We start from the raw sequence: 27,377 nt of genomic DNA, 5'->3' as shown, positions 1-27,377 counted from the left end.
ACTGTAAAAAAAAGGAAAAGAAAATCTTTTATTTTGCTGTACATCATCTTATATGCTAGGAATACTTTGATCTATTTATAAATTACTATAATTAAATTAACAAGGAATGAACGTGTCAAGTTAAAGGTGATCACTAACCAATCCACAAAGAAGGATGAGCTAAGCAATTCATTACTGCTATATACATTTGCTACTGAGATGAATGGTATAAAATTGAATCGGTTAGCTAGAAACATTTAAATAGCAAATGCAGGGTAATAAGTCAGATTAATCAAGATCGGCTATCCATTTTGAGAACAAGTGATTGATAAGGGAATGGAGAGGCCATTTTTCTATTTGCGATCATGATTAAGTGCAACAAGTTAAATTTATTTTTTCTTTAAAGACTTTCTAAAAGACGTGTGCACATTCATATACAACAGACCAATTGCTCTTTTTACTGTCCTATTCCTTTGTAAATTTACTGCACAGTTGCCTATAAAAGAGATTTGATGAATAATAAAGGTTGATATAGTTCGATGTCTTCATGACACTCTAAAAATACAAGGCACACATATGATTTGGAAGGTGATAAATTTAAATGGAACACGTTCAATACTATTGATTGCATGAAATAAAAAAGACTTGTATCTATTGCATGCAAAAGATATCAACCGCTTAAATTATACAGACTAACCTAAGATGGTAATTATCCAATCATAAAATGTGGTACCTTTTTGTTTGTATTACGTGAACTAAATCAAACTCAGCTCTCCTTTCTCCCTTTTTTTTCCTTCTTTTTTGTCAGGTAAATTACTTGACCTGGCATTGTGCCTTGTTTTATTTTCATATACAAGCATATGTTTATGATAAATAGCTTGATATGATTTACTTATACTGTCAATAAGTTTATCTGCCAATTAAATGTGTATGTGAAATTACTGTAACAAAGAACTTTTTTTTATATTCTAGTCTTTTACTATATTTGTATTTTTGGGGGGGAGTCAGGAAATATTAGAGGAAAAAAGGAAACATATTATTTGAAGTTAATTAAAAAAATATAGTTGTTTGAACTGATATTTTATAAAGAAGATTAGATGAATAAAACTTGATTCTTTTCATTTGCTTTTATTCAATGCAAGCTTTTGAAATAAAATAAAAAAATAAGATTGGATTACACAAAAAAAGAAATCTCGATACGAACCTTAAAATGAAGATCCGAAAAAATGAATTATTACGTAGGATTGCTTAAAATAAAAAAAAATCTTTTTTTTTTATTTCTTTTTCTATTTTTTTCTTTTTCTTTTTCTTTTTTTCAAATAAAATAAAAAAATGAATTAATATTGAAAAAAGATGGAAGAACAAAGTAATAAATAAAATAAAATTAAAAATGATTTTATATTAAATTAAATGTAGAGCAAACTTCGATAACAACCGTAAGAACACAAGCAGCTTTTGTGAATAAATTATACAAGTAAAATAATGTGTTTATTTATATGTTTATTTATAATTTATTTTAGAATGCTAGAAGATATAAATATTCAACATCTCATTTCATGGTCTGAAAGAGGAGATATCTTTAGTGTTTCCAATCCAACTATATTTTCTAAAACAGTCTTACCTCAATATTTTAAACATAATAATTGGCAAAGTTTTGTTAGACAGCTGAATAGTAAAATAACAATAAACAAGATAACAATAAACTAACTCTAATTAGTGTATGGATTTCATAAAGTGAATGACATAATACATACAAATCCAGATAATCAAACTTGGGAATTTAAGCATCCAAATTTTAAAAGAGGAGCTATCGATGACTTGCAATTTATCAAAAGAAAGATTAATTCAAAAGCAAGCAAATCGATCAATACGATACCCGCTTCAGATGAAGATATTTATGGTCCACTTTATAAACATGTGTTACATGTAGAAGATAAATTAACTCAAGTATCCCAATCTTATGAAATATTAAAAACTGAAATGGACACATTCAAATCAATTTTATCAAAACAACAAGAAGTCATGTTTGAATTCACTCAATTGTTTACTAACGTACTTCAAGATAAGAGTAAATATAAAGTTATTTAAAGGCATGTATTCTAATCATCAAATTAGATTTAAGTGACTTAAAAAGAGAATCTATTTTAAACAGATTACAACAATTACAATCCTTATTTACCAATGATATATCATCCATGATGATTGTTGATTATAACAATACAAGTAATAGTAATAATAATAGCAGGAGTAGTAGTAGTAGTAGCAGTAGTAGCAGTAGTAGCAGTAGTAATAGTTGCTATAGTAACAGTAGTCATAATAGTATCATTAGTGGTAATACTCATTTATTATCTTGTATTATTTTAACTTATTCTTATAATAGAAATTAATTGTAATCATAACAGCAACATGAGTAATAGTAGTCATAGTAGCAGTAACAATAATAGCAGTAGTAGCGACAATAGATCAATTACCCAAAAAATGGGATTTGGTAAAGAATCACATTTATTAAATCCAGAGGAATAAACAAAGGTTTCTTTTTTTTTTCTTTCTCCTTTTATTATCTCTTAATTGTACCTGTGTTTCTATATATAGTAGGCTATTTAAAGAAGCTTCAGTCGATTGGTTTTACTAGAATGAATAGAAAAAAGAAATAGAGTATTCTAGAACTTTCTTTAAGGCTTTTCTTAAGACAGACAACATCTGATCTCATGTAGAAAAAAGGAGCTTGTACACTATATTAAAAGGTTATTTATAAAAGACTGTACGAAAAAGTCCGGACCGAATTATTTCGGTCGGAGTGTGTTCAAGTGAAAAAATGCAAGCGGTTAGAAAGAGAGAAGGAAAGGACATGGAGGAGAGCAAGAATAGAGTGAGGGAAAGGGCTCGCAAAACAAGAAACCTTCCTTTTTCCTTAATTCTAGTCGATCAATATGGTAATCTATTACACTAAAATCATCTCATCCCATCCATCCATCCATTGATCAGTAATCCATCATCAAGAGAAATACAATTTGAAACAGACGAATTTTCTTTTAGTGTTGAACTTGGATGGTTGAATGATGTGTGGGATGACATGTTTTTATAACTCATTCGAGCAAAACATTGACATAATTATTATAGACCAAGGGTACTAGTTCATTTGGTAAACGCCACACCAAGTCTCACACTTTGTGCCGTCGTTGCGGTAACCGTGCTTTCCACAAACAAAAGAAGACTTGTGCTCAATGTGGATACCCTGCCGCCAAGATTAGATCTTGTAAGCATAGAAACCAACACATGACATAGTGCGCTCATCATCTTTTGTATAGTCAACTGGTCCGAAAAGGGTAAGAGAAGAAAGACCACTGGTACCGGTCGCATGGCTCACTTGAAGGAAGTCCACCGTCGTTTCAAGAACGGTTTCCGTGAAGGTATGTTCAAATAAAAAAAAAACTCCACCAAATTAGTTAATAATGAAATAATAGGTTCTCAAGCCAAGAAGCAAGTTGCTGCCTCTGCTTAATTTTTCAAATAATAAAGCGTTTATTATTGTCTCTTTTTTTTTTGCTGTTTGCATAATTTATTGTTGGTGATGGAAGAAAGTCACGTAAAGTGAATTGAAGGGGAGGGAACTTTTTTTTTGTTTTGCTTATGTTATTTTCAACCAATGTAGAACTTGTTCAATACCATTTATAAAGACTACTTATCAATCTCCATCTAGAGACTTGCTCGACCTTTTTTATTTTCTCGGTCTTACTCTACTACAAACAAGTTAAAAATCTTGTTCTTTGGCACTGATGACTTTGCTTCTACTCACTTGAAGGCCCTGATTGATGAAAAAAGTAAGAATCATAGACACACACACACACATTCAGTTTAATGACACAATAAACAGAAAAAGATAATTCGTGCATTGAATCGCTTGATCTTGTTTGTCCGCCTGATCGATTAACAGGAAGAAAGCTCGAGATGTTGACACCAAGTAAAAATACTGATTCAGCCCCCTTGCCCTTCATTCTTAACTTTCTTTTAGGCGAAACAAAGGGTGTAGCCGAATTATTTAATGTGCCTGTACACCATACACCCAGCAAGGCCAAAACATTAAAACAGTGGCAGCTTCCAACCGACAAACAATATGACCTGGCTGTCGTTGTCTCCTTTGGATATTTTATTCCACCTCACATCATTTCTCGCTTTCGGCTAGGTGCCATCAACGTCCACCCTTCTCTATTACCCAACTATCGAGGTGCGGCTCCTATTCAGCATGCTATCCTGAATGGAGATCGAAAGACGGGTGTGACAGTTCAAGAATTGGATGAGAGAGAGTTCGATGCGGGAAGGATATTGAATCAGAAAGAAGTGGTAATGGGCATGATCTACAGACCGCTTTAGCTAATGTATTTCGATAGAACCTGGATAAGTCTCCACTGTACTCCAGTTTAAAAAAGCAACTAAGCCAAGTGGGGACTGAGCTACTTTTAGATACTATCGTTCAATTAGACCTAAAGAAGGCTTCTGCAAAGACGCAAGATGTCTCCAAAGCGACCAAGGCACCCAAGATAAAAAAGGAATGGTCTGAATTGGATTTCAAGGAGATGTCGGCCTGGAAAGCAGAACAGCTGTCTCGAGCCATCGGTGAACAGTATCCTTTACGTACCACTTACACTAAGCAAAAGAAGAAGAAGATGAGAATTTATACGGTTCAATTGATGCATCTCTTTGTACCCCACCAACCTTGTTCCCTCTTGAAGACGATGAAGCCAGGAAGTTGGGTATGGCATGCCCCCTCTGAATCGATCCACATCTTGTTCAAGGACAATACAGTGATCGCTTGTCCGACGATCAAGCTGGAAGGAAGGGCAGCTATGCTTGCAAGAGATTTTGTGAATGGATTTGAACATGAAGGTGTGTTTGGATTAGAGCCAATGTTTGATGAAGGAAAAAGAAGAGAAAAGCTAAAGTTGATTGCAAACATGAAACCTTTTGGACAATAAAATGTTTATTTAAATCGATAAATCAAGAATGGTTTGTTCAATGATGGGTACAGCATCTTGTTCACTTTTAAATAATTGACTCAGTACATTTGAAAAGGCTTGTGCGTGTGAACCTGCCAAGATGGAATCAGCCACAGCACAAATGTCCAAATAGAGCCTTTTTTCAATCTTTTCAAGTGTGCCATTATGACCTGACACGAGCGCATGCTCCAGTGACCTGTAATTTTCCACAAAGGCAAGATGGGCTTCTTCTGATGATCGTGCTGTTAGGTTCCGAGTCAGCTGATCGATTGTTTCCATCACGCGTTGTACGGTAGTTGCATGCGATCGAATCCAGATAGGCAGACAAGCCTTGTTTTTCCAGTCGCAAAGATGACTTAGCCATGTCACACCTGCCAAGAGAGTTAAGCGAGGCAGGGCAATAAATGCCAAGGGTTCAAAGGAGCCGATGATGCCATCGTCTATCAGCCCCTGTTCGACTGCTCTTTCTAAAGTCAGAGGCATGAGCTGAGTAAATGAGTCCTGAAGACAAGCAGCATCCAGCCATGTTGGCAAATAGCTTGGATTGGGATGGGTCAAGACAAGTGTACTGTGTTTACCAAAGACAGTGTGTACATAACAGTGATAAAGCATCTCTTCAAATTGATACCAAGAAGATTGAAAGAGGCGCAGCGGTATCCTTAATTCATCCAAATTCTCTGCTGTGTTTGAAGAAGGGTTCAAAAAGAAAAGTAAAAAGGGTGGTTGCTGCCGATCTTGAAGTACCTTGTACATCTTGTATCGAACAGATTCAAGCGCATCATACAGTTGGACCGCCAAGGGTCGCAACGTGTCCGAAAACGCTTCTAGGTTTCGAAGTTGACATTGGTGGCATAATACTTGAGCAGCAAACAGGATGGGTTCATGGTATCGTTTTTGATGCTGTTGATGAGGATAGAAAGATGCTTGTATTAAGTGTAACATGTCTAAATAGATGCGTTGCTGTCTATGGACCTGGTCTACTTTGCTTTTTGTACTCGATTGATAAAGTTCTTGTGTGCTTCTTAACCACTGCTCATCTACGATGTATATAAGCAAATGTTGGTTTATTTATTTTATTTTTACCTGCGTGATAAAGTAAAGATAATAAGTTGCCTTCGCTAAGTTTGGGTTTATCAAATTGAATCGTTGGCCATGATTTTATGGTCAAGATGTTTGCAATACGAGAGCCATGGTTGGCTACTGTCTTGTTTGATTTATTTTGGATCACTAATCGAATTGTATAAACAAGAAAAGGATCTAAACAAGCCATCTTGTGTACAAAAAAAAAAAGAGAAAACAAAAACTAGTGTTTTCCCCTTTATCTTTTTCTTTCCCCCTTTTTTTCCTTTCCTTATTTTTTGTATTGCTTTATTACCTGCATTTCATGTCCGACTGCAGGAACAAAAGGGTGAGGATAGCCACAGCAAAACGCCACTATTTTTCAATTCACCGTTTTGCCAAGAATCAATCTCAGCCAATAAAACATTCTATTTATAAATCATTCTGTGTCCCTCTTTTCTTTTCTTCTCATCTTTCTTTTTCAAACAATGGACCAACAAAAAGGTTATTACCCTCCTCCTCCTCAGCAGCAGCAATACTATGCTCCTCCACCTAATCAAAGTGGTCAGTATTATCAACAACCTTATTATCAACCACAACCTCAGCCTCAGACGGTTTATGTTCAGCAACAGCCACAGAAAGATGATAACTCAATGTGCTTGGGATGGTAAATACCTTTTTGTAATTTAAAATAAAATAAAACTCATTTCTTTTTGTATAGTTTGGCTGCTATGTGTTTTTGTTGTGCTTTGGATGCTATTTGTTAATAATAAAGACCAGATTGTACATAACTTGTTGACGTAGTACTTCACCTTTGATCTTCCCGTACTAAACGTACTCTCCTTTTTATATTTCTCACTTTTAAAATAAAGAGAACATAGGGTGTGTTTAAAAGTATATGTTTATTTTATTATTTGTTTTTTTCTTCTTTTATACACGCATTTATTTGGAAGGAGCCAAACCAACTCTGTTATTTCCAAGGTCATAGACACTATAGAATTTACGTAAAAAGACATCACCTACAATCCAAAGAGGGCCAGCAGGTTCAGGGATATCCATGCCCATGAAACCAGAGATACATTGTCCTTGAACTTCCAATACATAATCCTTGCCTTCCAAGCAAAAGTCCTTGCCATTAAACACAAAGCAAAATTCGGGTAAGCTAGGAACCTTGTTACAGTCGACAACGTATTGACCAGCCCAGTTCTTTTCAGCACCTAATTCCTTATTGATCAAGGCAGCAACCGTTGTGGGGGCAACCAAGAGTGAAGAACCAGTGTCGATAGCAGCACCAACAGGGTCAATATCAACATAATCATCACCAAACTTGATGTTTTCCATAGTGATTTCCCAATATCCCTTACGACGTACATCAGACCAGTGAATGTCACCTTCAAAGTGATCCTCATCCACACCACCAAAGATCAATTCACCACCATTGTCTTGATCTTTGTTGGCATCATTCAACCAGAATGAAAAGAGAGGTTCGTCGACAAGGTCACGGTTGACCATGTGATAGAAGGGAGGAATGGTATGTTTAACAGAAATGGTATCGTAGCCCAAGCCAAAGATACCATCAAATTTGGCAAAGGCAAAGGTTAATCCGGGCTCCTTGGTAGATTCGGCAAATCCTTGGTCTTCCACCTGAATACCACCGACACTCAAAGTATCCTATATCATTTTGCGCATGAGTCAAAAAAAATATTTATTATTCTGTTTATATGTTTACCTGACTGATGAAACCTTCCAGTGAACCAGTACCATATTGAATAGCGAATTCCGTACCATTTTCAGAATAGGTCCTTGAGCTAGCAGAATCATATCTTTTATGTAAAAAGCAAGCAATTGAAGTACAGTGAGTAGAAGGCACCCAAAGGTTGGATGAACCTGTGTCAAAGACGACAGTGAATGGTTGAGGTGGAGTTCCAATTTCAATCTCACCATAGTACTACCATACAGGATTGAGTAATCATTTTATAAAATAAAAAATAAAAAAAAAAAAAAAAAACTCCCGTGTTTATCTACCTGAGCATTCAAATAGTTGGATAATGGAACACCATGATTAGCACTACCATCAGGATTTAATTTAAAGGTTTCCATGGGTTGATTGTTGCGTTGAGAATTAAAGTATTTTTGAGTCAAGTATTCTCCTGTGTGAGAGTATCTTGATAGTTTTTCAGTAGCTGTTTCATGAACCTTTTTAATAGGAATCCTAGAAAACATAAATAAGAATTTTATTTGTTATTTGTCGTATGGATTACTTTGTAATAGCCGCATCAGTAAAAACTGAAAATGCAGCGGAAACAACGAGAGATAATGCAAAAAATTTCATTTCTTGGCGCGCAAAAAGAAAAAAAATTACCAACGAAAAAAAGAAAAAAATGAAAAAAAAGGAAAAATGAAATTTAAATGGAAGCGGATGATCAAATGATGTCAGTCCCCTTCTCTATTCTCCTTTGTTATTGTTTCATCACCATGACTCCATGTTCCTTATCGTATCGACCTTTTTTTTTTTGATTGTGTGCCTGTATTCTTTTTTATTGTTTGAGTTTTGGCCCCTGCTTAAAGTAACCTGACAGCCAAAGTAAATCAAATGAACAGTGTAGTTAAACCAATTTTATTTATTATTTCTGTGAGAGAAATTTAAACCATTGGATATTATTTGCGTACTAATGATACCTTGACTTATGCTGAATACAAGTGAACTCTCTGTTGCATCAGATAGGTTAAAATGCCACGTATTCTTGTACGCAAGTTTATCCCTTTTCTCATCTTTGAATGAAATATAATTTAGCAGGTCCATACCACTATCATCATCACAGTCACTATAAACACAAGCAATGTTACTCTTTTTATGCTTTTTCCATTTCTTTTTTTTTAAAAAAAAAGCTTACACTTGGTTTATGTATTCCCACAGTTGCATGAATGAATTCTGTGATTGAATTAATTCATAATCTATTTCAGATTGACGAGCATAGAGATTATAAGCAGCGACATATTGTGAATGAAATGATCCAGAAATAGTGAAATCTGCCTATACACTTTCTAAAATGAGTTCTATGTATCTCTGCAATGACTCCCCTCCTACAGTAAAGCTTTACATAGAGCACAGACGCAAGATATCCCAAAACTCGTTCTTTTCTAGGACTCGCATAACTTATCAGAACAATCGTCTCTGAAGGATCCCAGACATGTCTGGCCAACTCGATCAGCGATCTTACTTTCAAAGGATCTACTGCGCCACCTAACCCAAAGAGACGCAAGTAAACACCTCCAATATCCAGTAGATGGCTAGATTTTTCATCCAGCAAGAACAAATTAGGGATATGGTATTGCTTTGAACTGAACTTCTTTACAATTTCAACATCCTCTATTGAGTCCCAAACGGTATACACCGGTACATTCAATCGTTTGATACCCGATAAAAAGTCTGTGAGCTCAGATAAGATGGTATGTGGTGAGTGTTTCATGGTGTCAAAAAGTGTATCTGAGGCATAGTTCAAGAGTCGTGAACGTGTTTGAGATGGAAACAAAGAACTGGATTGTATCCACTGTCTTAATGTACTGTGTATATAGAGCGTTTATAAAAAAAATGTCTCTTTAGGAATTTTTTTTGTAAAAGGGGAAAATCTTTTTTTGAACAAACCTTTCAGTCATACGATCTAAACTGGAATAGTCTATATCGTTTCTTAAATAAACAGTCAATTTATGCTACGGAAAAAAAGCTCGTTACCATAGAAACCAAACCCTCCTGTATGAATAATATAATCAGCATTGTGTTCATCAGCAAGTTGATTGAGTCGTGAAAGATTGCCTAGCAACAATAATCCAATAAATGCTTTCTATCATACAAAATCTATTTTTTTTTTACCTCGGATATTAGCAACACATAATATACGTTCATCTTTAAATGAATGCAAACTGATGTTCATAACGTTGAAGAGAAAAGAAGAAAATGAGAAATCAAAAGCCCTTGTTTTTATTTGTTTATTTATAAAAAAAAGTGGCACAATACCAATAAATGAAAACACCAACAACATATAATAACTGAGGTTATACACACTTGTGCATTTGAGTATCATTAAATTTAAGCTTGAAACATCCAAAAACAATCACCTGCATATTGTTACAAGAAAAAAAAAGGGGGGAAAGAAAAGCAATAAAGATGTGTTGGATTTCATCTGTTTTTTGTGAGTTCTGTGTATACTTTCATATAACAAACAATGAAGCTCATAAGACTAACAATTTAATGAATCAAAACACACAGTTTAATCTCATCTACTTTTTTATGTTTAATTGCTTTTTATAAAATTCATGCTGTCTATAAAAGGAGAATTGACCATTGTGCAATGTTGTCATGCTCAGTTTCAAATACATTCAAATCCAGTCTATAGTTCCCTTGTACACTTTAATTGATAAGCAAAAAAAAAAAAAAAAAAAAAAAAGTTTAGTGGAAATAAAACGCACAAAAATGAATAAAAAAAAAGAGCAACATGCTCATATAAACGCACCACGTTTTTTGTATTTATTCAATTTCACATAAAGCAAAAAAGGTACACAAATTTATTTAATTTTTCTTTTTTTCTTTTCCGCAACATTGACTTTCTTTTTTCCTTTTTCTTTTTTAAACAATAACTATGCCTAGCACTTTAATAACACTTATTGGTAAGCATGAAATGAGACATGTCCATAAATCATACTCATTTTGCATTTGTAGAAGGGGCATGTAGTCCTGCGCGTTTTGAACCTGAATTAAGTCTTAACTTGGAAATTTGCGAAATGATTAATAAGAAACAAGGCACTGCGTATTGTATACTTTTTAATATATATAAAAAAAAGAATTCGACACCAAAAGAGAAAACCGTATATACTCACAATCGTCTTCTTATAGGCCAAGAGAAGCTGCCTCTACTATTGTGAAAATTGTGAACAGCAAAAACATGAACCAAGCCATGTTGGCTTTAACGGTAATATAAAAGAAAAGAGCCAAGAAAATCATTGGAAATAGAATAACCCTGTTTTTGTACTTAGTTGTTGGATAATTGTGTAAAGAATTGTGGCTATCCTTTTCATCTTCAAATTGCTACCAAAGAATTCTTGAATGAACTTGTTCGAAAATTCCCTGAACGTCCTGCTGTAAATAAGTAGAAAAGATATATCATGTTCGAGTTATTTATTTTTTTTTAAAAAAAACATAGCCTTTCCCTAGTCCAGTTATTCAGCGTATTCTTTATTTGATTAAAGAGTGGAAAGTGGCATTAACAGATATGTCAAAGCATAAAGACGACCTTATTCATATCAAAGATATGTATCGACTTTTAAGATTCAAAGGTAATAACGCTTAACGTGAACAAAGAGAATAGAAAGGATTAAATAAGAAAGGATATCAGGTTATCGATTCCCAGAATTGAAGGATGCTTCTGTAGCTGCTTTAGCTCCATCTGATGTAAAAAAAAGATATAATTATAGAGAAGAAAGCGCATCATTATCTGACTATACTATTTAGGCATTGAAGTCAGCTCATGAATTGGAAGAAGAAGACCGTTTAGCTCAATCAGCTGTAATGTGCCTACTCACTAAAATATGACTGGCTTTTTAACTGTTATGAATAGAAACTGCAAGAATTAATTCGTCGCGGTAGACCTCAGGATTTAGTAGAAGCAAATCGTTTAATGAAAATTATGTCTGGTTATGTAAGTAAAAAGATACTGTTTGATTACCTATCAATTTATATACAAAATACATATTAGGATACAAGACAAACACCTGATTATAGTCAGAAATTCGAGGATGAATTACATAAAATTCAAGACAAAACTATTTTGCTTTATGAAATGTTGGAGACTGTTCGACCTGGAGAAAATATTGAAAGAAATGAGACTATTATGGTAAGCACTTATAAAATAGCAAGTGAAGGGTTCATGTTCATTTTATGTGTATGCTTAGGACTTAAGAAATTCTTGTGCAAGTGCCCAACCAAAATTGCAAAAAATGATAACTGAAGAAGAAGATAACGACAAGATTGGTAAAGAAAAGAATATATCATGTATCCATATGCCATTTTAATAGGGAGTGTGAATAGAAAATCTGCTTACATTGAATGATATGATTAATAATGCGTTAGCAAAATATGCTGATATCAAAAGGGGACTTTTTGACACTCATTATGAGATCAGTGGTAAACCTCCTACGAGCAACAATTCCACTGAGGAGCCCAAACAAGCTATTAGTTTAATTGATTTAGAAGACAATACAAACAGCAGTCAAACACCAGCAAACAATAATAATGCAAATGTGCTTGATGAGCTTTCTGATATCTTTGGTTCAAGTGCAGCTATTTCTTCTCCAGCAGCACAGTCTGTTCAAAATGATATCTTTGGTTCAGGTGCCATAACCTCCCCTACTGTCACTGCTACTACTACTAAGTCCATAGCAAGTGGTAACAGTAGTAGTGACCTCTTTGATCTTTTGGGTCAGACAAACAGTAACAGTGCGATTGCTTCCCCTTCTGTTCATCATGCCAATGTACCACAGGCAACACCTTCAAATGCACTTGAACAGAATTCAACCACAGTGACTTTGGTGAACAAGAATGGATTACATATCGAATTAGAAATTAATCAAGTAGACACAAAATATTATGTTAAAGCTTATTTTTCCAATGTGTCCACTGCTCCTATGGAGAAATTAATGTTGAAATTAGCTGCGCCCAAGGTACACGATGTTGAATATCCAATACAAAGAATGTATATAATAACAGTATGAATAGAGTATGCAAATCAAAATGGAACCACAATCTTCTCAAACGATTCAACCCAAGTCGAACCGATTAGTCACTCAAAATATTTTGTTGAACAATCCAAACAAGGAAAAATTACGTTTGAGATACAAGGTTTCATATGAACAGTTTGGTGTAGAAATGGAATTGGCAGGAGATTATCGCTCTTAATAAATTCTCCCTTTTTTTGTGTGTTTATTATTTATGATGGTTTAGATGCAATATTAGTCGTTCTACGGAAAGATGATAAGCCTGGTTTTTGTTGTTCTGTCGTTCTATGATGATTCACAGCTTCTTTTAATATTGGATCTGCTGATGTTATTTTTTTATCGAATTTGTCCTCTTGTACGCCTTTTGAATGTGACTTTTTCTGTTTCATGTGATTTTAATAAGGACGATCGCTTTAAAAACAAGTTACTTACCAGAACATATTGCGTCCAATCAAAAACATAATCATAAACGTAGCCTTCTCTAACAAATAAATCCCTAAACAACTTGCGAAGATAAGCATAGTCAGGTTTATCGTCAAATCTTAGTGAACGCGTATAATTAAGATAAATAGCAAATTCACTAGGAAAATTACGACACAATAATTCGGTAGGTGTCGTCATCTTCTTTTCCATGATACGATCATATTTCTGTTTCTTATTTGCTGCTTTTAATCCTTGCCACGGTAATGAACCTCTGCAGAAATACATAAGCATATAACCTAATGATTCTAAATCATCACGTCTTGATTGTTCTACATACAACAAACACAATGAAAAAACAGTTTTCTTCCTTTTAAAATTCTATTAAACTTACCAACACCTAAATGAGTATTGATACTTGCATAACGAGCTGTACCAGTCAAGTTCTTATTTTCTCTATAGGGGATATGTAAATGGGTTCTTGGATCACGGTATTTCTTTGCTAATCCAAAATCAATGATATTCACTTGATTGCCTCTCCTCCCAATACCCATTAAAAAGTTATCAGGTTTAAGGTCACGGTGAATAAAGTTTTTTGAGTGAACATATTCAATACGTTGCAACTAATAAACAACCATGAATTAAGAACACATAAACTTCTAGTTTGACTTTTACCATTTGATCGGCTAATAAAAGAACGGTTTTCAAAGAAAACTTTCGATTACAAAAACAAAATAGGTCCTCAAGTGAAGCTATAACATGGTTTTGTTACATGGAATACAGATTACGAAGACGAAAAACTTACGTCCTAAAAGGTCAATTACCATAGCAACATAATCACATTCAGAACCAAACCATCTTACAAAAGGTACACCCACTCCTCCAGCTATAGCTTTATAAACTTTGGCTTCATATTCCAATTGAGGATGTTTAGCTTTAACAGACTCTAGCTTAATAGCTACTTCTTCTTCAGTAATAATGTTGGTTCCTACAAGTATAGTGTCAATACAGTTTTTCTTTTTTGGATGCGAGCATACCAAGATAGATGTCCCCAAAAGAGCCTGAACCAATCTTTTTTCCAATCTTGTATTTGTTTCCAATTCTTAGATCCATTCTATATAAACCGGACCAACGAAACCCTGACGTTACAGAAAGAAAAAAATAATAACAATAAAACGGAGTTGAGGACTGTTTGTAGGGCCTTTGTACTCCGACCATTTGTAACAACGTGTTTTATCATTAAATATGTACAATGAGTGATCCTTCTTTTTCTCATGAAAACATTTGATTTTCTACTGTGACATTTGCTTTGTCTGTTTATGCAAATTCACTTAAATTTTCCTTTTTTTTAAAAAAAAGAAATGCAGTCTGCAGCTCAAATGCTTACAGGATTTGTTGTTTACAATTTTAATTGGTAAACACATATGCCGTCTCGTACCAAAAGTTATACCAATACAACCTGTATTTTGTAAAGCATAAGCTTGCAAAATGTAGACTATTTTGATCATTAATAGTAAATGTCATGGTGAAGGTAACACTTACAATGATATCCAAATACCTCGTTTTGAAGCTGAAAAAAAAAAAAAAAAAAAAAAAAAAAAAACCATGAATAACAATGATAGGAACCTGCCAGCTAATACGCAAAAAAGCATCAGCCAGAGTAAGAGAGGTTAGAAAGCGGTGAAAGGTGGTTAACTACTGTTACTACCCGTAGAACTCCTTCACAGAGCTCTTCAAGGTGTTTTTCATCAAGTTCAATGGGTTAATATTTTTTGCATATGAATGATTTGCTAAAATAAAATGATTAATTTTAATTATGAAAACATCTATATACTCATAAACAACTACTGCACAAGCAAAGAGGTTTTGAAGCTTTCAAGGAATTATTTGTTTTGTGTATTCTCTAGTGAAGCCAAACAGGATGGGGCTAGTGGTGATTTCCAATTAATTGATTAATCCTTGAAATGCTGCGCTCTTATGACTCTTTAATTTTTTTTTTCTTTTCTTCGAGATCACTATACGATCATAGGATAACGATGAGCTTAAAACTAAACAGGCACAAAATTACAAAAGGATAAAACAAAGGCCCAGCTTGAGTTTACAAGCTTAACTTAGTTGAATGGCTAGGATAGGTAAATAGGGTACGGTATACACAAATTGATTGGTGAAAAGCTCAAATCTGTCACTTAGTTATCTTTAGGAGTAGGTTATCTTTACTTCAAATACCATTATGAACCATTTTCGATGCTTACAGCAACTGATATACAAAACGTGTTGACTCCATTTATTTAAGTAAAAGAGTAAAGAAAAAGGTAAAAAGGGATTCCTTGTTGGTAGCTTTTATTTGCATTTGAAATAAATGCGTACAATTGTTATTTCTATTTTGTGATACTTTTTGAATCATTTACATCGGGACGGCATGACAATCTACTTTTTTAATTAACCCTTCTATCAATCCTTATACATCTTTTCCAATTAAATTAGCGAATCAAATACATGAAATTATTTTACTAGGAGAACTAAAGAAATAAGGATTATATTAATTTAATCAAAATAGTCTATCAAAAATCTATATGTTAAAATAAGTGTGATTACACTGTAGCGCTGTAATAAATGTCTCTGTTTTAGCAATACTAAACAATACATTTACATTTATTTGTATTATGAAAAAAAGAATTGTGTCAAAAAAAATTCGCTTGTTGACAAGACTATCCAAAACTTATTATTAATTGAATTGCTCTTAATTTATTTAATCATGAATAATTCATTAATAGGAAAAAGAAATAAGAAACTATAATTTATTAATCTTTATCTACAAACTATGTAAAAGACGAGTTCTAGTCTTTATCCTTGCACACTTCGAATCGTTTTCTGTCAATCAAAAGACAGATATTGATTTTAGGGAATCTACAACTTTTGGTCAAACTTCTTTCTATCAAGTGTGCACGATTAGAAAGTCAGCCGAGTATTAATCACTTGTACTCAAGTAAAAACAGTTGTAAGTTTTGTATTTTATGCTTCTATTGAGATCTACACCTTGGTTTTAGTAAAGTAGCCCTTAAGAATAAATTAGCCAAAAGTGATGAATATTAAATACAAAAAAAGAAGGATACAGAATTGTTTGTTACTGCTTTATTAATGAAAAGCTTCTCAAGTGCGTAATTATAATTACCTTAATTCAACATCTTTGATAAATTAACAAAGCAATTTATATTCAAAAAAGGCTAAAATTTGCTGTTTCCTTGTTTTCCCTGCCGGTCAACATCTAATCGCTGAAAGAAGCAAGCAATCTCTTGTCCAGTTTCATATAAAATATTCACGATAAGTGTTGTGTTTATTTCTGCTTGATTCATATATGTAAATACGAAGTGGTTACTGGATTTTAACTTAGGATGATCTTGTACAAAGATACTATGCTTCTCTTTTCTCTCCTGCATAACGCCCTAGAAAACAAGTTATGGCTTCAAAAATGAGTAGAAACCTAAGAAGAAGATCACTTTAAATAGGAGTATATTTTTATACAAAGTAAAGATATTATGGCTTGCCACTCTCCTTTAACTTTTGCAGAGTAAATTGAACCTTCTTTTTCATACTGAGAACATGTCTATATAAATATGCTTAAACAGGCGTTTATCATCTTTTCTATCTTACTTATCATTCTAGACTCACAAACAACAACAACAAAAAAACATGTACTCAAAGCTTTTAATTTCACTTTCGCTGTTTGCCATTGCATGCCAGCAACTTGTAGAAAGCAAGCCCTTGTTCAGACGCGATATTGAAACCAGAGATAATGAAAGCAAAGGGCCATATATTATTAGTTTACCTAGCCTTTTAACTCAACCTAGCCCGGTACCAGCCATCCTCGCTTCAAATCCTCTCCCTCCAGCAGTAACCAGTTATCCTAGTGACATCTCAACTAGTTTAGCATCATCTGCTCATAATGCTGGTACAACCACAAGCACACTCATGCCTACTCTTCCTGAGGTACCACAAGTTCCTGGTATGCCGGCATTGCCTCCCTTGCCAGATCTCAAAGGGGCTCCTAAACAACTGCCCAGTGCTCTCTATCCTTCATCAGAGCAAGAAAGCGACGATGATGATAAGGATGATGATGATGATAAGGATGATGATGATAAGAAGGATGATGATGACAATGACAAGGATGACAACAAGAAGGATGATAGTGACGATGAAGATGATAGTGACGAAGAAGATAGCGATGATGAAGACGATGATGATGAAGAATAAGTGAAAGTAGCTAATCTTTGATAGGAAAATAGATGTTTACCAACTTATTTCCTACTTGTTGCTTACAGCTCTTTTTTAATAAAGTAAACTAAATAATTCTATGAAAGCTTTCCTCATCTATTAAGCATACGATACATAAAAAAGGATTCGAATTACTATACTAGTCCAAAGTAAACTGTATTTATTTTATTAGGGGTTGTATTATGTATAATCTGGATAGACTATGCATTCATATGATCAATCTGATATCCAAGCTGCACTAGACTTTATTTTTCACTTTTCCAATTTATGGTAAGCATAAATTTGTATTACACAAATGTTTAAACAAGAGATTTAATTATCGATTCCACTTACGATTTAGTGCGCTCGCATGAAATATTCTCCTTTTTTGCAAACTGCATTATTGCTTGAATTATCTTTTAAAGGGAGATTTTAGCCACAAAACTCTTTAAAAAGCATCAGTTTTTAGTTTAGAATTAAGGAATCCTTTATTTAATCAAAGCACAGATGAATTTTTTTTTTTTTTTTTTTTTTTAAGAGAAACAAAGATACTGAAAATATTTAAAAAAAAATCGTAGCGAAAAAAAAATTGGCTTTCAAAAAATCCTTGTAAGGTTACGTGATAAAAAGAAAAAAAAAAGGATTAGGAGAAGCATGCAGGAAGCTAAAGATGTTTGGTTGAAGCTTTATTTTATTATTCAAGGACATCTTTTATAAATAAACATAATCCTATTTAAAGAAAGCCATATTAAAAACTGGGTTTCATTAATAGGAAATAGTGATTTCAATGACAATCAAATTCCTTTTGATAGAGACATTTAAACTTATTACTCTGATCACCTCCTGAATTACTGTAACACATAGAATATTCTTTTCGCCAATGATATACACAACCTTTGCGACTCTCATATATTTTCCTCTTCTCCTAATTTTCGTCACCTCCTCTCTTCCCGAGCAGTAAAAAAAGAAAAGCCAATCAAGGGGAAACTTGTCATTTCAATCTTTTTTTTTTATTATCACAAAATATAATGTGAATGAATGACATAGTATAAATATACTCACATCAATTTTAGTTCTTCTTTCTTTAATTTTTTTTTTTTTTGAAAAAAAAATCAGAGCAGCACAATGTACATTTCATATTGCTTTTTATTGTTATTTTCAAGCCTACTTTGCATCTCTGCAGCACCTATCAATCGACGAGGTGGTCAACCAGCTTGTCCCCCTCCCCCTCCTCCATGTGTACCAAAAGGTCCAAATGACCCAAAATGTCCTCCACCTCCACCACAATCAAGCCAGCCGAAGCTTGAACTGCCAGACTTAGCGCCATGTCAGCCTCCCATTAGTCCTATTTCTATGCCCGTCTATCCCGCACCTCCAGCAGTGCCAAAGACAGCTGCACCCATGCTTCCTGTGGCGCCCAGCTCACTTACCACTCCACCAGAACTTCCTGAAGGAGTTATTCCCGATTTGTTTGGTCCTACAGGTCCTGGAACCACAGCTCCTGCGATGCTTGTTGGTCCTACAGGTCCTACAAGCATTATTGGTTCTGCAATCCCTGCGACTCTTGCTGGTCCTGGAGCTATGACTGCAATCGCTCCTCCTCAAGCCATAGATACTACTGCTTTGTCCTCCATACCCCAAGTCATTCCAACCACTATGCTTAGTGATTTTGATGCTTCCAGTCTTGCATTACCTATCATGGCTAACAATGATTGATTTTCACCACCCTCCCCTTTAAAATGGACTTTATCCCTTTTTCAAAAATATAGATAGGACGAATTCAAATTTGTAGCATATTTATTTAAACTTTCACAAAGTTTTATAAAGTATACATTAATAAAAAAAGAGCTTATACAGTTTTCTTTCATTGTCTTATTTTCTTTTGTGCTCTATTTGAACTTTATAGCTTATAATTACTATCTTTTCCATTCGAGTTGTATCGAGAGAAGATGACTTAGTAGCTTATTTATATTAAATGAAACAAAGATAAATTTCGTCCTGAATTGAAGTTTTATATTAAACATAAACTATTTGCATACAAAGGGGACATCTTTTACTTTTGCTGATTAACCAACTATCTTTTTACAAAAAAAAAGTATATCCATTGTTTATTTGAGTTTGTAAAAGGAGACCCGTCTTTTTCTTTTTTTACCTATACAGTTTTTATGGTACTCGTGAATACACGGTAATTGACGCAAAGTATCGCCTATCTCATAATCTTCTAAACAAACTGCGCATTGATGAAAAGAGCTAGGTAATTCTATAGAGTGTTCCCCAGAATACGTTCGAGTAGGAATTATATTGACTGTGATCGGACAAAGTGAGCCCTTTGCGTCGGTTCCTTCTAATAAGCCAGTCCAGTAAGAGTGATCCTCTGTTATATAGGTATGATGTGAGTTCCAGATATAGTTTTGGACAGACACTTTTTTTTTTTTTAAAAAAAAGCAGAAATTCATTAAAACTCTTGATTTCTAAAATGCACTTTACAGTTTTTCTCAATTACCTGTTACTATTGCAAATAATAAAGTTATTGCAGCAAGAGAAGCTAATAGTTGGTGAGATTGAGATGATTTAATGGAAATACAGCAAGTGCTGTACTTTAACCATTTTAATGCCGTATCATTTGCCTTGGTATGTCCATACTTTTTCCACCAGGTTTTTATTTCAATGACTGTATTTGCTTTAGTAAAAGTATAGAATTCATTCATTACTTATTAATGCAAAAAGTGAAAAAAAAAAAAAAAACACACACACACACACACATATCGTTTATATATAATCCATTTCAATGTAAACCTCCAACATATCACTTTCAATCATGCCATATTTTAAATATAAGGCCAAAATTTCGACAAACCGAGTATTGAAAAGATAGAACCGATGTAAAGAAGGGATTAAAATATAATGAGTTTATAAATAAATAGTAAAATGAATAGATAGAAACTCTAAGTTCATAAAGTGGTATAATGGTTATTGTCCTTTTCGACCCGCGAAATTTATACTACAACTCAACTTTCTTCCTTGGCAAGGAAATTTTTACAATCTGATTTACAAATAGGACACAGACTTGATTTTTTAGTTAACCAAACATCTATGATCATCGTCAATCACACATACACTTCTATTCTATATCTTTACCTATGCAAGCTGTACAATAACCGTGGTGACAGGGTAGGACACGTACATAAAAGTCATCTTTAAAGTCATCCAAACAGATGGCACAAACTGAATTGGTCATGCTGGCCTTTCCATAACTTGTCATTGGACACAACTGGTGCAGATCCAAAAATGATATCAAGTGCTTTGTTGTCTGTTGATCATTCGATAATAAATTGCTATCGGGTAAACGTTCGATGTCGTCTGATGCTGTTCTCCTTACTGCTCTACACCAACGAAGTACGATGACAACTGTAAGAAGGTAAGAAAACAACCCGTTATGTTCTGTAGGGAGCACTCACCTAAGATGAATGCAACAATAATAGCAACCGAATAGATTACAAACGTAGGCTTATCCTCTTCTGCATTCCCATAGTCGTCTTTATCGCCAGATCCGCTGGTTCCCAAATCCTCATTGGTCGTTGTAAAATGATTTTCATAAAGCGAAAAAGTAAGCTGCGTAAAGGTCTGCTTGTTTCCCGATTGTTCAAAGTTCTTTTGTAAATAAGTCTTGTTGAGTGAATCAATGTACGAATAAGGCACAAAATAGACTGCGAGAAAGGTGGTGCCAAGATCAAGCTTGTTTTCATCCGTCATCCATGTCGCATTTCGGTCCTTGGGGACCTCGGGTGATTGCCAGACAGGATAGGATGCGTTATCTGTGTTTTCATGAATGATGGTTGTGTCTTGATAGCTCAGATCATCATAAATCACTGCAGCCGTGATCTGTAGTCTATAACTGTCTGATAAGCTTTGAACCGTCGCCAGCTTTTCGGACCAAGCTGAGCATCGACCACCTCGCCTGACTAGCGCAATGGATGGCTGAGACATCATTGAGGGGCTTGTTACTAAATTTTGATTGAGCGCTTGTATAGCACTGATGGTCGTATTGGAGCATGCGTCCCCCATGTCAATGACAAGTCGCTAGATAAAAAGAAGGTTTAATGGTTGTTTATCATAAAGAACCAATTCAAGCTTGCCTCGTTATGACCATATCGATCCTTGTGTTGATAGATTGTTTGAAATTCTTGACTGTAGACTTTAAATGACGTCTCGGGTATATATGTTTTACTTATATTTGACACTGATATGTCATATTCAACTAATACTTGCCTATACTTTAACCATTAATAAAAAAAAAGGGGGGGTGCAACAGATGAATATATACCAAATAAATGGATTATTGACTGTAGCTTGAGAGTAGACATTAAAAATGTAAAACAATAGGATTATACACACACTACTACATAAAAACATGCGAAAATTGTATTGAAAAGAGATAAAAAAAAGATTTTTTTTTAAAAAAAAAAAGAAAGTTGAATTTTTCCTGTAGCTATGACCTATGATTTCTCACTGATTTCCTATTTTGGAAACGCTTATTTTTACTTCCCTGAAAACTTGAGTCACACAGTGGACATTGATTCTGACATCATGAACAGGTGAAAGTTGAAAGGGTATGGGTCACTGTAGAAAAGTGGAAAAGTTAGAAATTCGGACTTGTCGATTCGGATAAATAAAGTTCCCTATGTTCAAAAGGCTTTTGAAAGAGCCAGTGAAGAAAGATGACGTCAAGTTGATTGCATCTTTCAATAAAGGATGTCCCCACTGGCAGTACCTCGGTGATCAATTGACTTTTTCGTCCTTCAGTGTGCTGTGCGACGGCCATTTTGTCTCTGTTCATCAAAAACGGGATTTTCATAAAATTTGATACGCCTTTTTAATTTTTTTTTTTTTTTTGTTGAAAAGAATAGGCCGTGCCTTTTTGTTTTAAGCCCTTTAAAATAAGAGCAAAGTGAATAAAAAAATTTTTTTACTTGGCAATAACAACAGGACAATTCATGCGCTGTTTTTATTTTGAGTTCAAAGATCACATGCAAAAGTCATAAAGTACAAACGAGATTTTGTGAGGCAAGCAAGTTACTATAGTGTTTTTAGATAAGGTAAGACAGGTTCAATATACATAGGATGGATTCTGATAGCATGCTCAAAAGAAAGAGCTTTCCTCAAAGTTTATTCTCCTTGTTACTAGAGCTCGAAAAAAAATGAATAGATGGAATACAATGAGTTAAAATCAAAGTGATAAACTTTAATAAACACATTCAATTTTTTTAATTGTATCAGTCAACAGCAAGTCTTAGTTGAGCTTGTTAACTGATATAGCTGTTATATTGAACGATGTTACCAAATGAAAGCATCACATCTATTCTGATAAAATAAAAAAGAAATCCTCGAATAAAGGACATTAGAAAGAACAAGGAACTGGAGAGCTTATATCGATGTGCACAGACAATATCCAGCTTCACCATGTCATGCCTGGTACGAACATAAAGCTATCTGGTTGCCTGCTTCAATCCATGCATTGCTGTCATGGCAACATGTGAGTCAAAATACACTTCATTTCATAAATCATCAGTTCATCGTCTTGAATGAAAAAGCGTTCCATCCTACAATAAGCAAATAAGGATACTCGAACCATACTAGTGGTCTATGCAGTCGACCCGATATTCTCTTTAAAACATGCAGAGCTACAAAGAGAATAGGTGTTGGGCGGGAAGAGGACAAGGTTCAAAAAAGAGACTTGCCCTAGGAAAAAAAAAGATGCAAAGGCTAGATACAAAACATGAAGCTCTCTCATGACAATTCAACATACGAATGAAGATCATTGAAGACGACGAGACAAATCACCTGGAATGTGTTGATAATTATGTATAAAGAATGTTACTGACCGATTGATAAAAGACGCATGGCTTTAAACAATGAAGACTTGAATCTGGAACTGTACTCTGAACGTGAGATTTCACCTATTCAGTGCATTCTGATGTACGTACAGGATCTCGATTATAGACATCAAGAGGTTTTTGGGGGGAAAAACACAGGCAAATAAACTAAATGTACAAGTCATCAAACATTCCATGCTAAGTAGACAAGAATCCATCGTTCAGCTTGTCCATAATAGCACGACAAAACATTGCCTGCTCTACTTGATGTCAACATGCAATAAGATGAACATGTATTTTTGGCTTGTGGTTTTAAGAACATACGTCTTAATGACCTATTTTATTTTTTTTCTTGTAAAGATAACTGTCATGTCATACTTGTGAAAAAAAAACAAGTTTCTTGGTTGAGGTGAACGTGATGACTCTCTGCTGCGGAACAAAACATGAATTCAATTGAAAGAGCGAGAGAGAGAGAGAGCCATCCTTTTTACGGATCATTAAACCTTGACTTTCCGCACAGATTAGTCATCCAAAAGTCCGTTGTATGTGTAAATTTACGATTCAAAGCGTGCCATCCACTTGTCTTTTGAAGCACTTTTGAAAAGATCGAGAGAATTTAGTTCATTAGGTTGTCTTTTATGTGATTGGATTGTGTATGCAAAATAAGAATGCTGTCAATTCTAAAGACAAGTTGTAGGAAACGTGCGTATAAAAACCTTCATCACCACTCCGCCTTCTTATCTCACGGCTAAACGTAACCTAATTTATTTGCTTGAAAGTACCAATCTTTATTTTACAGGTAAATTAAAAGAGGTATTCATACTAAACCGAGCACGATAGCAAGTTATTCTACATCTTTGTTTTATTGAACAAAATAATGTCCTTGTGTGTTTATATACAAAAAGAAAGAGGATACTTTGGATTATGCAACCTTCTTTTTTTCGGTTATTGAAAAAAAAAAGTAGACGTTAAAAAAGAACTCCGTCTTTTTTTTCCCTCTTTTTCCTTTTTTTTTTTTTTTTTGTCTGAATTATTAATCCAACTTGAAGTATGTCTACTGCCGGTCAGGTAGAGTATAATGATATGATCAACACGATCCCATCTCATTTTCTATTGAAGGTTATCAAATGTCGCGCTGCTGTTGCTTGGGAAGCTGGAAAGCCTTTGAGTAATCTCATATTTTTTTTCCCCAAAACCTGTCAAACTAAAAAAAAAAAATTGTAGGCATTGAAGAAGTTGAAGTAGCTCCACCAAAGGCTCATGAAGTTCGTATCAAGATCCTTTACAGTGGTGTGTAAGTAGATCTGACTGTAGTTGATGAACCTTGACTGATTGTTTTTATATAAAGCTGTCATACAGACGCATACACTCTTTCTGGCGTTGGTAAATAGCCTCCTGCATCCTAACTGATCACTCACCCACTCTAAACCAATAGACCCCGAAGGTGTCTTTCCCGCTATTTTGGGTCATGAAGGTGGCGGTATTGTTGAATCTGTCGGTGAGGGTGTGACGGACGTGAGGGTAGGTGATCACGTCATTCCTCTGTACACGGCAGAATGTAAACAATGCAAGTTCTGTACGAGTGGCAAGACCAACCTCTGCAGCTCGGTGAGAGCCACCCAAGGTCGTGGTTTGATGCCTGATGAAACTGTTCGTTTTACTTGCAAGGGACAACCCATTTACCACTACATGGGAACTTCCACCTTTTCTGAATACACAGGTAGATGAAGAAGAGAACAAAGGAGGGGGGTCTGGTGTGCATCATTAACTCTTTGGATAGTGGTCGCTGATGTCTCGGTTGTCAAGGTGGATCCCAAACCTAGTTTGCAAAAGCTCTGTCTTTTGGGTTGTGGTATCACCACTGGTTTCGGTGCCGCCACAAAGACCGTGAAGGTGACCGAGAACGATTCGGTGGCTGTCTTTGGTGTGGGCTGTATCGGCTTGAGTGTCATTCAAGCAGCGGCTGCCAACAAGGCCAAGTAAGAGAACAGGATGGGGGTTGGATGCAGTGACTGATGAAATCGATGTATAGGCGTATTATTGCTATTGATATCAACCCTGGCAAGGAAAAGGTGGCCAGAGAATTTGGTGCAACGGACTTTATTAACCCCAGGGATCACCCTGAGACTCCCATTCAAAACTATCTTGTTGACTTGACCGACGGTGGATTGGACTATACCTTTGATTGTACGGGTCAAGTAGAAGTCATGCGTGCTGCTCTTGAAGCCTGTCACAAGGGCTGGGGTGAGTCTGTCATCATTGGCGTTGCTGCTGCTGGAAAGGAGATCAGTACGCGTCCATTCCAATTGGTCACTGGACGTGTCTGGCGTGGATCTGCCTTTGGTGGTGTCAAGGGTCGTAGTGAAATGGGCGGCCTTGTTCAAAGCTATCTGGATGGTAAATTAAAGATTGATGAATTCATCACTCATACCTTCAACTTGGAGAAAATCAATGATGCCTTTGATGCCATGCACTCTGGTTCCTGGTAAGTTTTAAACTTCTGTCTTGTCTTCCTTGCTCACCAATCCTTTCTAGTATTCGATCTGTTGTTTCTGTCTGCGAAAATTAAATTGATCTCACTTTTAATAAACAGTCTATTTTTTTTTATTGTATTAAAATCATCTCGTGTCTGTGATAGAGTAGGATGAACAAGCAAGGGCGGATGACAAAGTCCTCTGTCTATTATACAAATAGTCCTGCTTGGCACAGGTGAATGGTTCATAAAGAAGAGGGTGATTGAGTGGTTCTTTTTGGTATCATCTTTTGAGACAGTGAGGCAAAAATAAAAAGTAAGTGAATCCTTGTAACGATACCAACCAAGTAAATTAGGCTGTGAATAGCATTTATAAAAAACTATGAATACACTGCAAGAGTGGTATCAACTGTCATTTAATGAATAGAATGGTAGATGTAGATCGAGAGATCATAAGCAGACGGTCAATTGCTGTACTCTTAAACGTATATCGAAAACTACTGGCAACCAGCCATTTTATTTTAACCTTGAGTTGGATGGTTGATTGTAGATGTCTTTATCCACTGAGTGAGGTATGTATTCTGTATTATAAACCTGTTTTATCTGTATCCTTTTGTTTCACAAGTAAATGAATCCATCCATGATTGACCCAATATTATTAATTATAAACAAATGCTTCATCGTCCTTATTTCCATGAACTTTTTCTTCTCTTTTTTTTTATAATAATCCATCTTATGCATAATGTCTTATCCAAGTTACAATTAACTAAAAAGGGATGGTTCACATCTTTGTTCTTTTTCAGATCCTGTGAAAGTGTTAAACCCTGAATTTTTCAGTTTCCTTTTTTAGACAAGCCCAAATAGCCTGTAAAAAAAAAAATTCTTTTGCTTTTTTTGACGTATAATTTTTTTTTTTTCAATGGCAAACCGTAGTGACATTGGTGAAATTACTGCAAATAATTTAGGACAAGTAAAAGTTCTTCACAAGACTTTATTTCCTGTGAGTTACAGTGAAAACTTTTATAAGGATTTGTTAGAAGCGGGTCCGTTTGCCAAGTTGGGTAAAGAGAATGGAAGAGATGAAAGACCATGTATTGATGACTTCCTTTAGCTTATTATAACGATGTCTGTGTTGGAGTGGTTTGCTGTCGCAAAGAAAAAGACGAAGAATCAGCCGAGAAATACAAGATATACATGATGACCTTGGGTGTATTAGAGCCTTACCGTGGACTTGGTTTAGGTAAGGGGATGAAATGTGTTGATGGATATTGACAGAAGACATGATTTTTTAGGTAAACTTTTGGTTGAACATATTTTAAAAGAAGCCAAGACTTCAAATGATGTTTCCAAAGTTTATTTACACGTTCAAGTAACCAATACATCAGCAGTTGAATTTTATAAAAAGAATGAATTTGAAGTGGTCAAGACTGAAAAGGATTATTATAAGAATATTGAACCTCGCGATGCATTCCTTTTAGCAAAGACAATTTAGAAATAAAAGAGGATTATCCTTTACAAAACATGAACTCTCTTCCTTCTTTATCATTCAATAAATATTCA

General features: G+C 34.8%; 14 protein-coding genes across 14 annotated transcripts; 8 read left to right on the top strand and 6 right to left on the bottom strand.

The window, feature by feature from the left end:
- Positions 1–2,168: 2,168 nt before the first annotated feature.
- RO3G_13972 (uncharacterized protein) lies at positions 2,169–2,321 on the bottom strand (the record flags this gene model as incomplete). Its single annotated transcript, XM_067668556.1, has 1 exon — positions 2,169–2,321. One exon carries the CDS (start codon positions 2,319–2,321, stop codon positions 2,169–2,171), a length of 153 nt encoding a protein of 50 aa, XP_067524657.1.
- Positions 2,322–2,909: 588 nt separating this feature from the next.
- RO3G_13971 (60S ribosomal protein eL37) lies at positions 2,910–3,481 on the top strand (the record flags this gene model as incomplete). The annotated part of the gene is made up of 4 exons (XM_067668555.1): positions 2,910–2,912; positions 3,100–3,235; positions 3,288–3,389; positions 3,444–3,481. 4 exons carry the CDS (start codon positions 2,910–2,912, stop codon positions 3,479–3,481), a joined length of 279 nt encoding a protein of 92 aa, XP_067524656.1.
- Positions 3,482–3,927: 446 nt separating this feature from the next.
- Positions 3,928–4,350, top strand: RO3G_13970 (uncharacterized protein; the record flags this gene model as incomplete). The annotated part of the gene is made up of 2 exons (XM_067668554.1): positions 3,928–3,940; positions 3,992–4,350. 2 exons carry the CDS (start codon positions 3,928–3,930, stop codon positions 4,348–4,350), a joined length of 372 nt encoding a protein of 123 aa, XP_067524655.1.
- Positions 4,351–4,961: 611 nt separating this feature from the next.
- On the bottom strand, positions 4,962–6,243 carry RO3G_13969 (uncharacterized protein; the record flags this gene model as incomplete). The annotated part of the gene is made up of 2 exons (XM_067668553.1): positions 4,962–6,010; positions 6,057–6,243. 2 exons carry the CDS (start codon positions 6,241–6,243, stop codon positions 4,962–4,964), a joined length of 1,236 nt encoding a protein of 411 aa, XP_067524654.1.
- Positions 6,244–6,520: 277 nt separating this feature from the next.
- On the top strand, positions 6,521–6,799 carry RO3G_13968 (uncharacterized protein; the record flags this gene model as incomplete). Its single annotated transcript, XM_067668552.1, has 2 exons — positions 6,521–6,699; positions 6,754–6,799. The coding sequence occupies 2 exons, from the start codon at positions 6,521–6,523 to the stop codon at positions 6,797–6,799; spliced, it is 225 nt and encodes a 74-aa protein (XP_067524653.1).
- A 175-nt stretch (positions 6,800–6,974) lies between these two features.
- RO3G_13967 (endopeptidase) lies at positions 6,975–8,364 on the bottom strand (the record flags this gene model as incomplete). The annotated part of the gene is made up of 4 exons (XM_067668551.1): positions 6,975–7,703; positions 7,762–7,980; positions 8,058–8,244; positions 8,294–8,364. 4 exons carry the CDS (start codon positions 8,362–8,364, stop codon positions 6,975–6,977), a joined length of 1,206 nt encoding a protein of 401 aa, XP_067524652.1.
- A 558-nt stretch (positions 8,365–8,922) lies between these two features.
- Positions 8,923–9,502, bottom strand: RO3G_13966 (uncharacterized protein; the record flags this gene model as incomplete). The annotated part of the gene is made up of 2 exons (XM_067668550.1): positions 8,923–9,066; positions 9,254–9,502. The coding sequence occupies 2 exons, from the start codon at positions 9,500–9,502 to the stop codon at positions 8,923–8,925; spliced, it is 393 nt and encodes a 130-aa protein (XP_067524651.1).
- Positions 9,503–10,669: 1,167 nt separating this feature from the next.
- Positions 10,670–12,981, top strand: RO3G_13965 (uncharacterized protein; the record flags this gene model as incomplete). Its single annotated transcript, XM_067668549.1, has 11 exons — positions 10,670–10,697; positions 10,872–10,999; positions 11,064–11,168; positions 11,231–11,363; positions 11,423–11,478; positions 11,539–11,592; positions 11,645–11,725; positions 11,783–11,920; positions 11,979–12,057; positions 12,157–12,746; positions 12,802–12,981. 11 exons carry the CDS (start codon positions 10,670–10,672, stop codon positions 12,979–12,981), a joined length of 1,572 nt encoding a protein of 523 aa, XP_067524650.1.
- Positions 12,982–13,136: 155 nt separating this feature from the next.
- RO3G_13964 (casein kinase I isoform delta) lies at positions 13,137–14,333 on the bottom strand (the record flags this gene model as incomplete). The annotated part of the gene is made up of 6 exons (XM_067668548.1): positions 13,137–13,211; positions 13,287–13,552; positions 13,615–13,843; positions 13,896–13,972; positions 14,026–14,208; positions 14,258–14,333. The coding sequence occupies 6 exons, from the start codon at positions 14,331–14,333 to the stop codon at positions 13,137–13,139; spliced, it is 906 nt and encodes a 301-aa protein (XP_067524649.1).
- Positions 14,334–16,910: 2,577 nt separating this feature from the next.
- On the top strand, positions 16,911–17,471 carry RO3G_13963 (uncharacterized protein; the record flags this gene model as incomplete). Its single annotated transcript, XM_067668547.1, has 1 exon — positions 16,911–17,471. One exon carries the CDS (start codon positions 16,911–16,913, stop codon positions 17,469–17,471), a length of 561 nt encoding a protein of 186 aa, XP_067524648.1.
- A 1,125-nt stretch (positions 17,472–18,596) lies between these two features.
- Positions 18,597–19,187, top strand: RO3G_13962 (uncharacterized protein; the record flags this gene model as incomplete). The annotated part of the gene is made up of 1 exon (XM_067668546.1): positions 18,597–19,187. One exon carries the CDS (start codon positions 18,597–18,599, stop codon positions 19,185–19,187), a length of 591 nt encoding a protein of 196 aa, XP_067524647.1.
- A 1,292-nt stretch (positions 19,188–20,479) lies between these two features.
- RO3G_13961 (uncharacterized protein) lies at positions 20,480–21,755 on the bottom strand (the record flags this gene model as incomplete). Its single annotated transcript, XM_067668545.1, has 4 exons — positions 20,480–20,562; positions 20,610–20,879; positions 20,930–21,551; positions 21,747–21,755. The coding sequence occupies 4 exons, from the start codon at positions 21,753–21,755 to the stop codon at positions 20,480–20,482; spliced, it is 984 nt and encodes a 327-aa protein (XP_067524646.1).
- A 3,231-nt stretch (positions 21,756–24,986) lies between these two features.
- Positions 24,987–25,235, top strand: RO3G_13960 (uncharacterized protein; the record flags this gene model as incomplete). Its single annotated transcript, XM_067668544.1, has 2 exons — positions 24,987–25,064; positions 25,125–25,235. The coding sequence occupies 2 exons, from the start codon at positions 24,987–24,989 to the stop codon at positions 25,233–25,235; spliced, it is 189 nt and encodes a 62-aa protein (XP_067524645.1).
- Positions 25,236–26,736: 1,501 nt separating this feature from the next.
- RO3G_13959 (uncharacterized protein) lies at positions 26,737–27,309 on the top strand (the record flags this gene model as incomplete). Its single annotated transcript, XM_067668543.1, has 3 exons — positions 26,737–26,878; positions 26,929–27,057; positions 27,110–27,309. The coding sequence occupies 3 exons, from the start codon at positions 26,737–26,739 to the stop codon at positions 27,307–27,309; spliced, it is 471 nt and encodes a 156-aa protein (XP_067524644.1).
- Positions 27,310–27,377: the final 68 nt, after the last annotated feature.

The sequence above is a fragment of the Rhizopus delemar genome, genomic scaffold, assembly GCF_000149305.1.
Source record: "Rhizopus delemar RA 99-880 supercont3.13 genomic scaffold, whole genome shotgun sequence".
Lineage (NCBI taxonomy): Eukaryota > Fungi > Mucoromycota > Mucoromycetes > Mucorales > Rhizopodaceae > Rhizopus > Rhizopus delemar.
The sequence above is the reverse complement of the archived record's forward strand: the minus strand, read 5'-3'. Positions and strand labels throughout refer to the sequence as shown.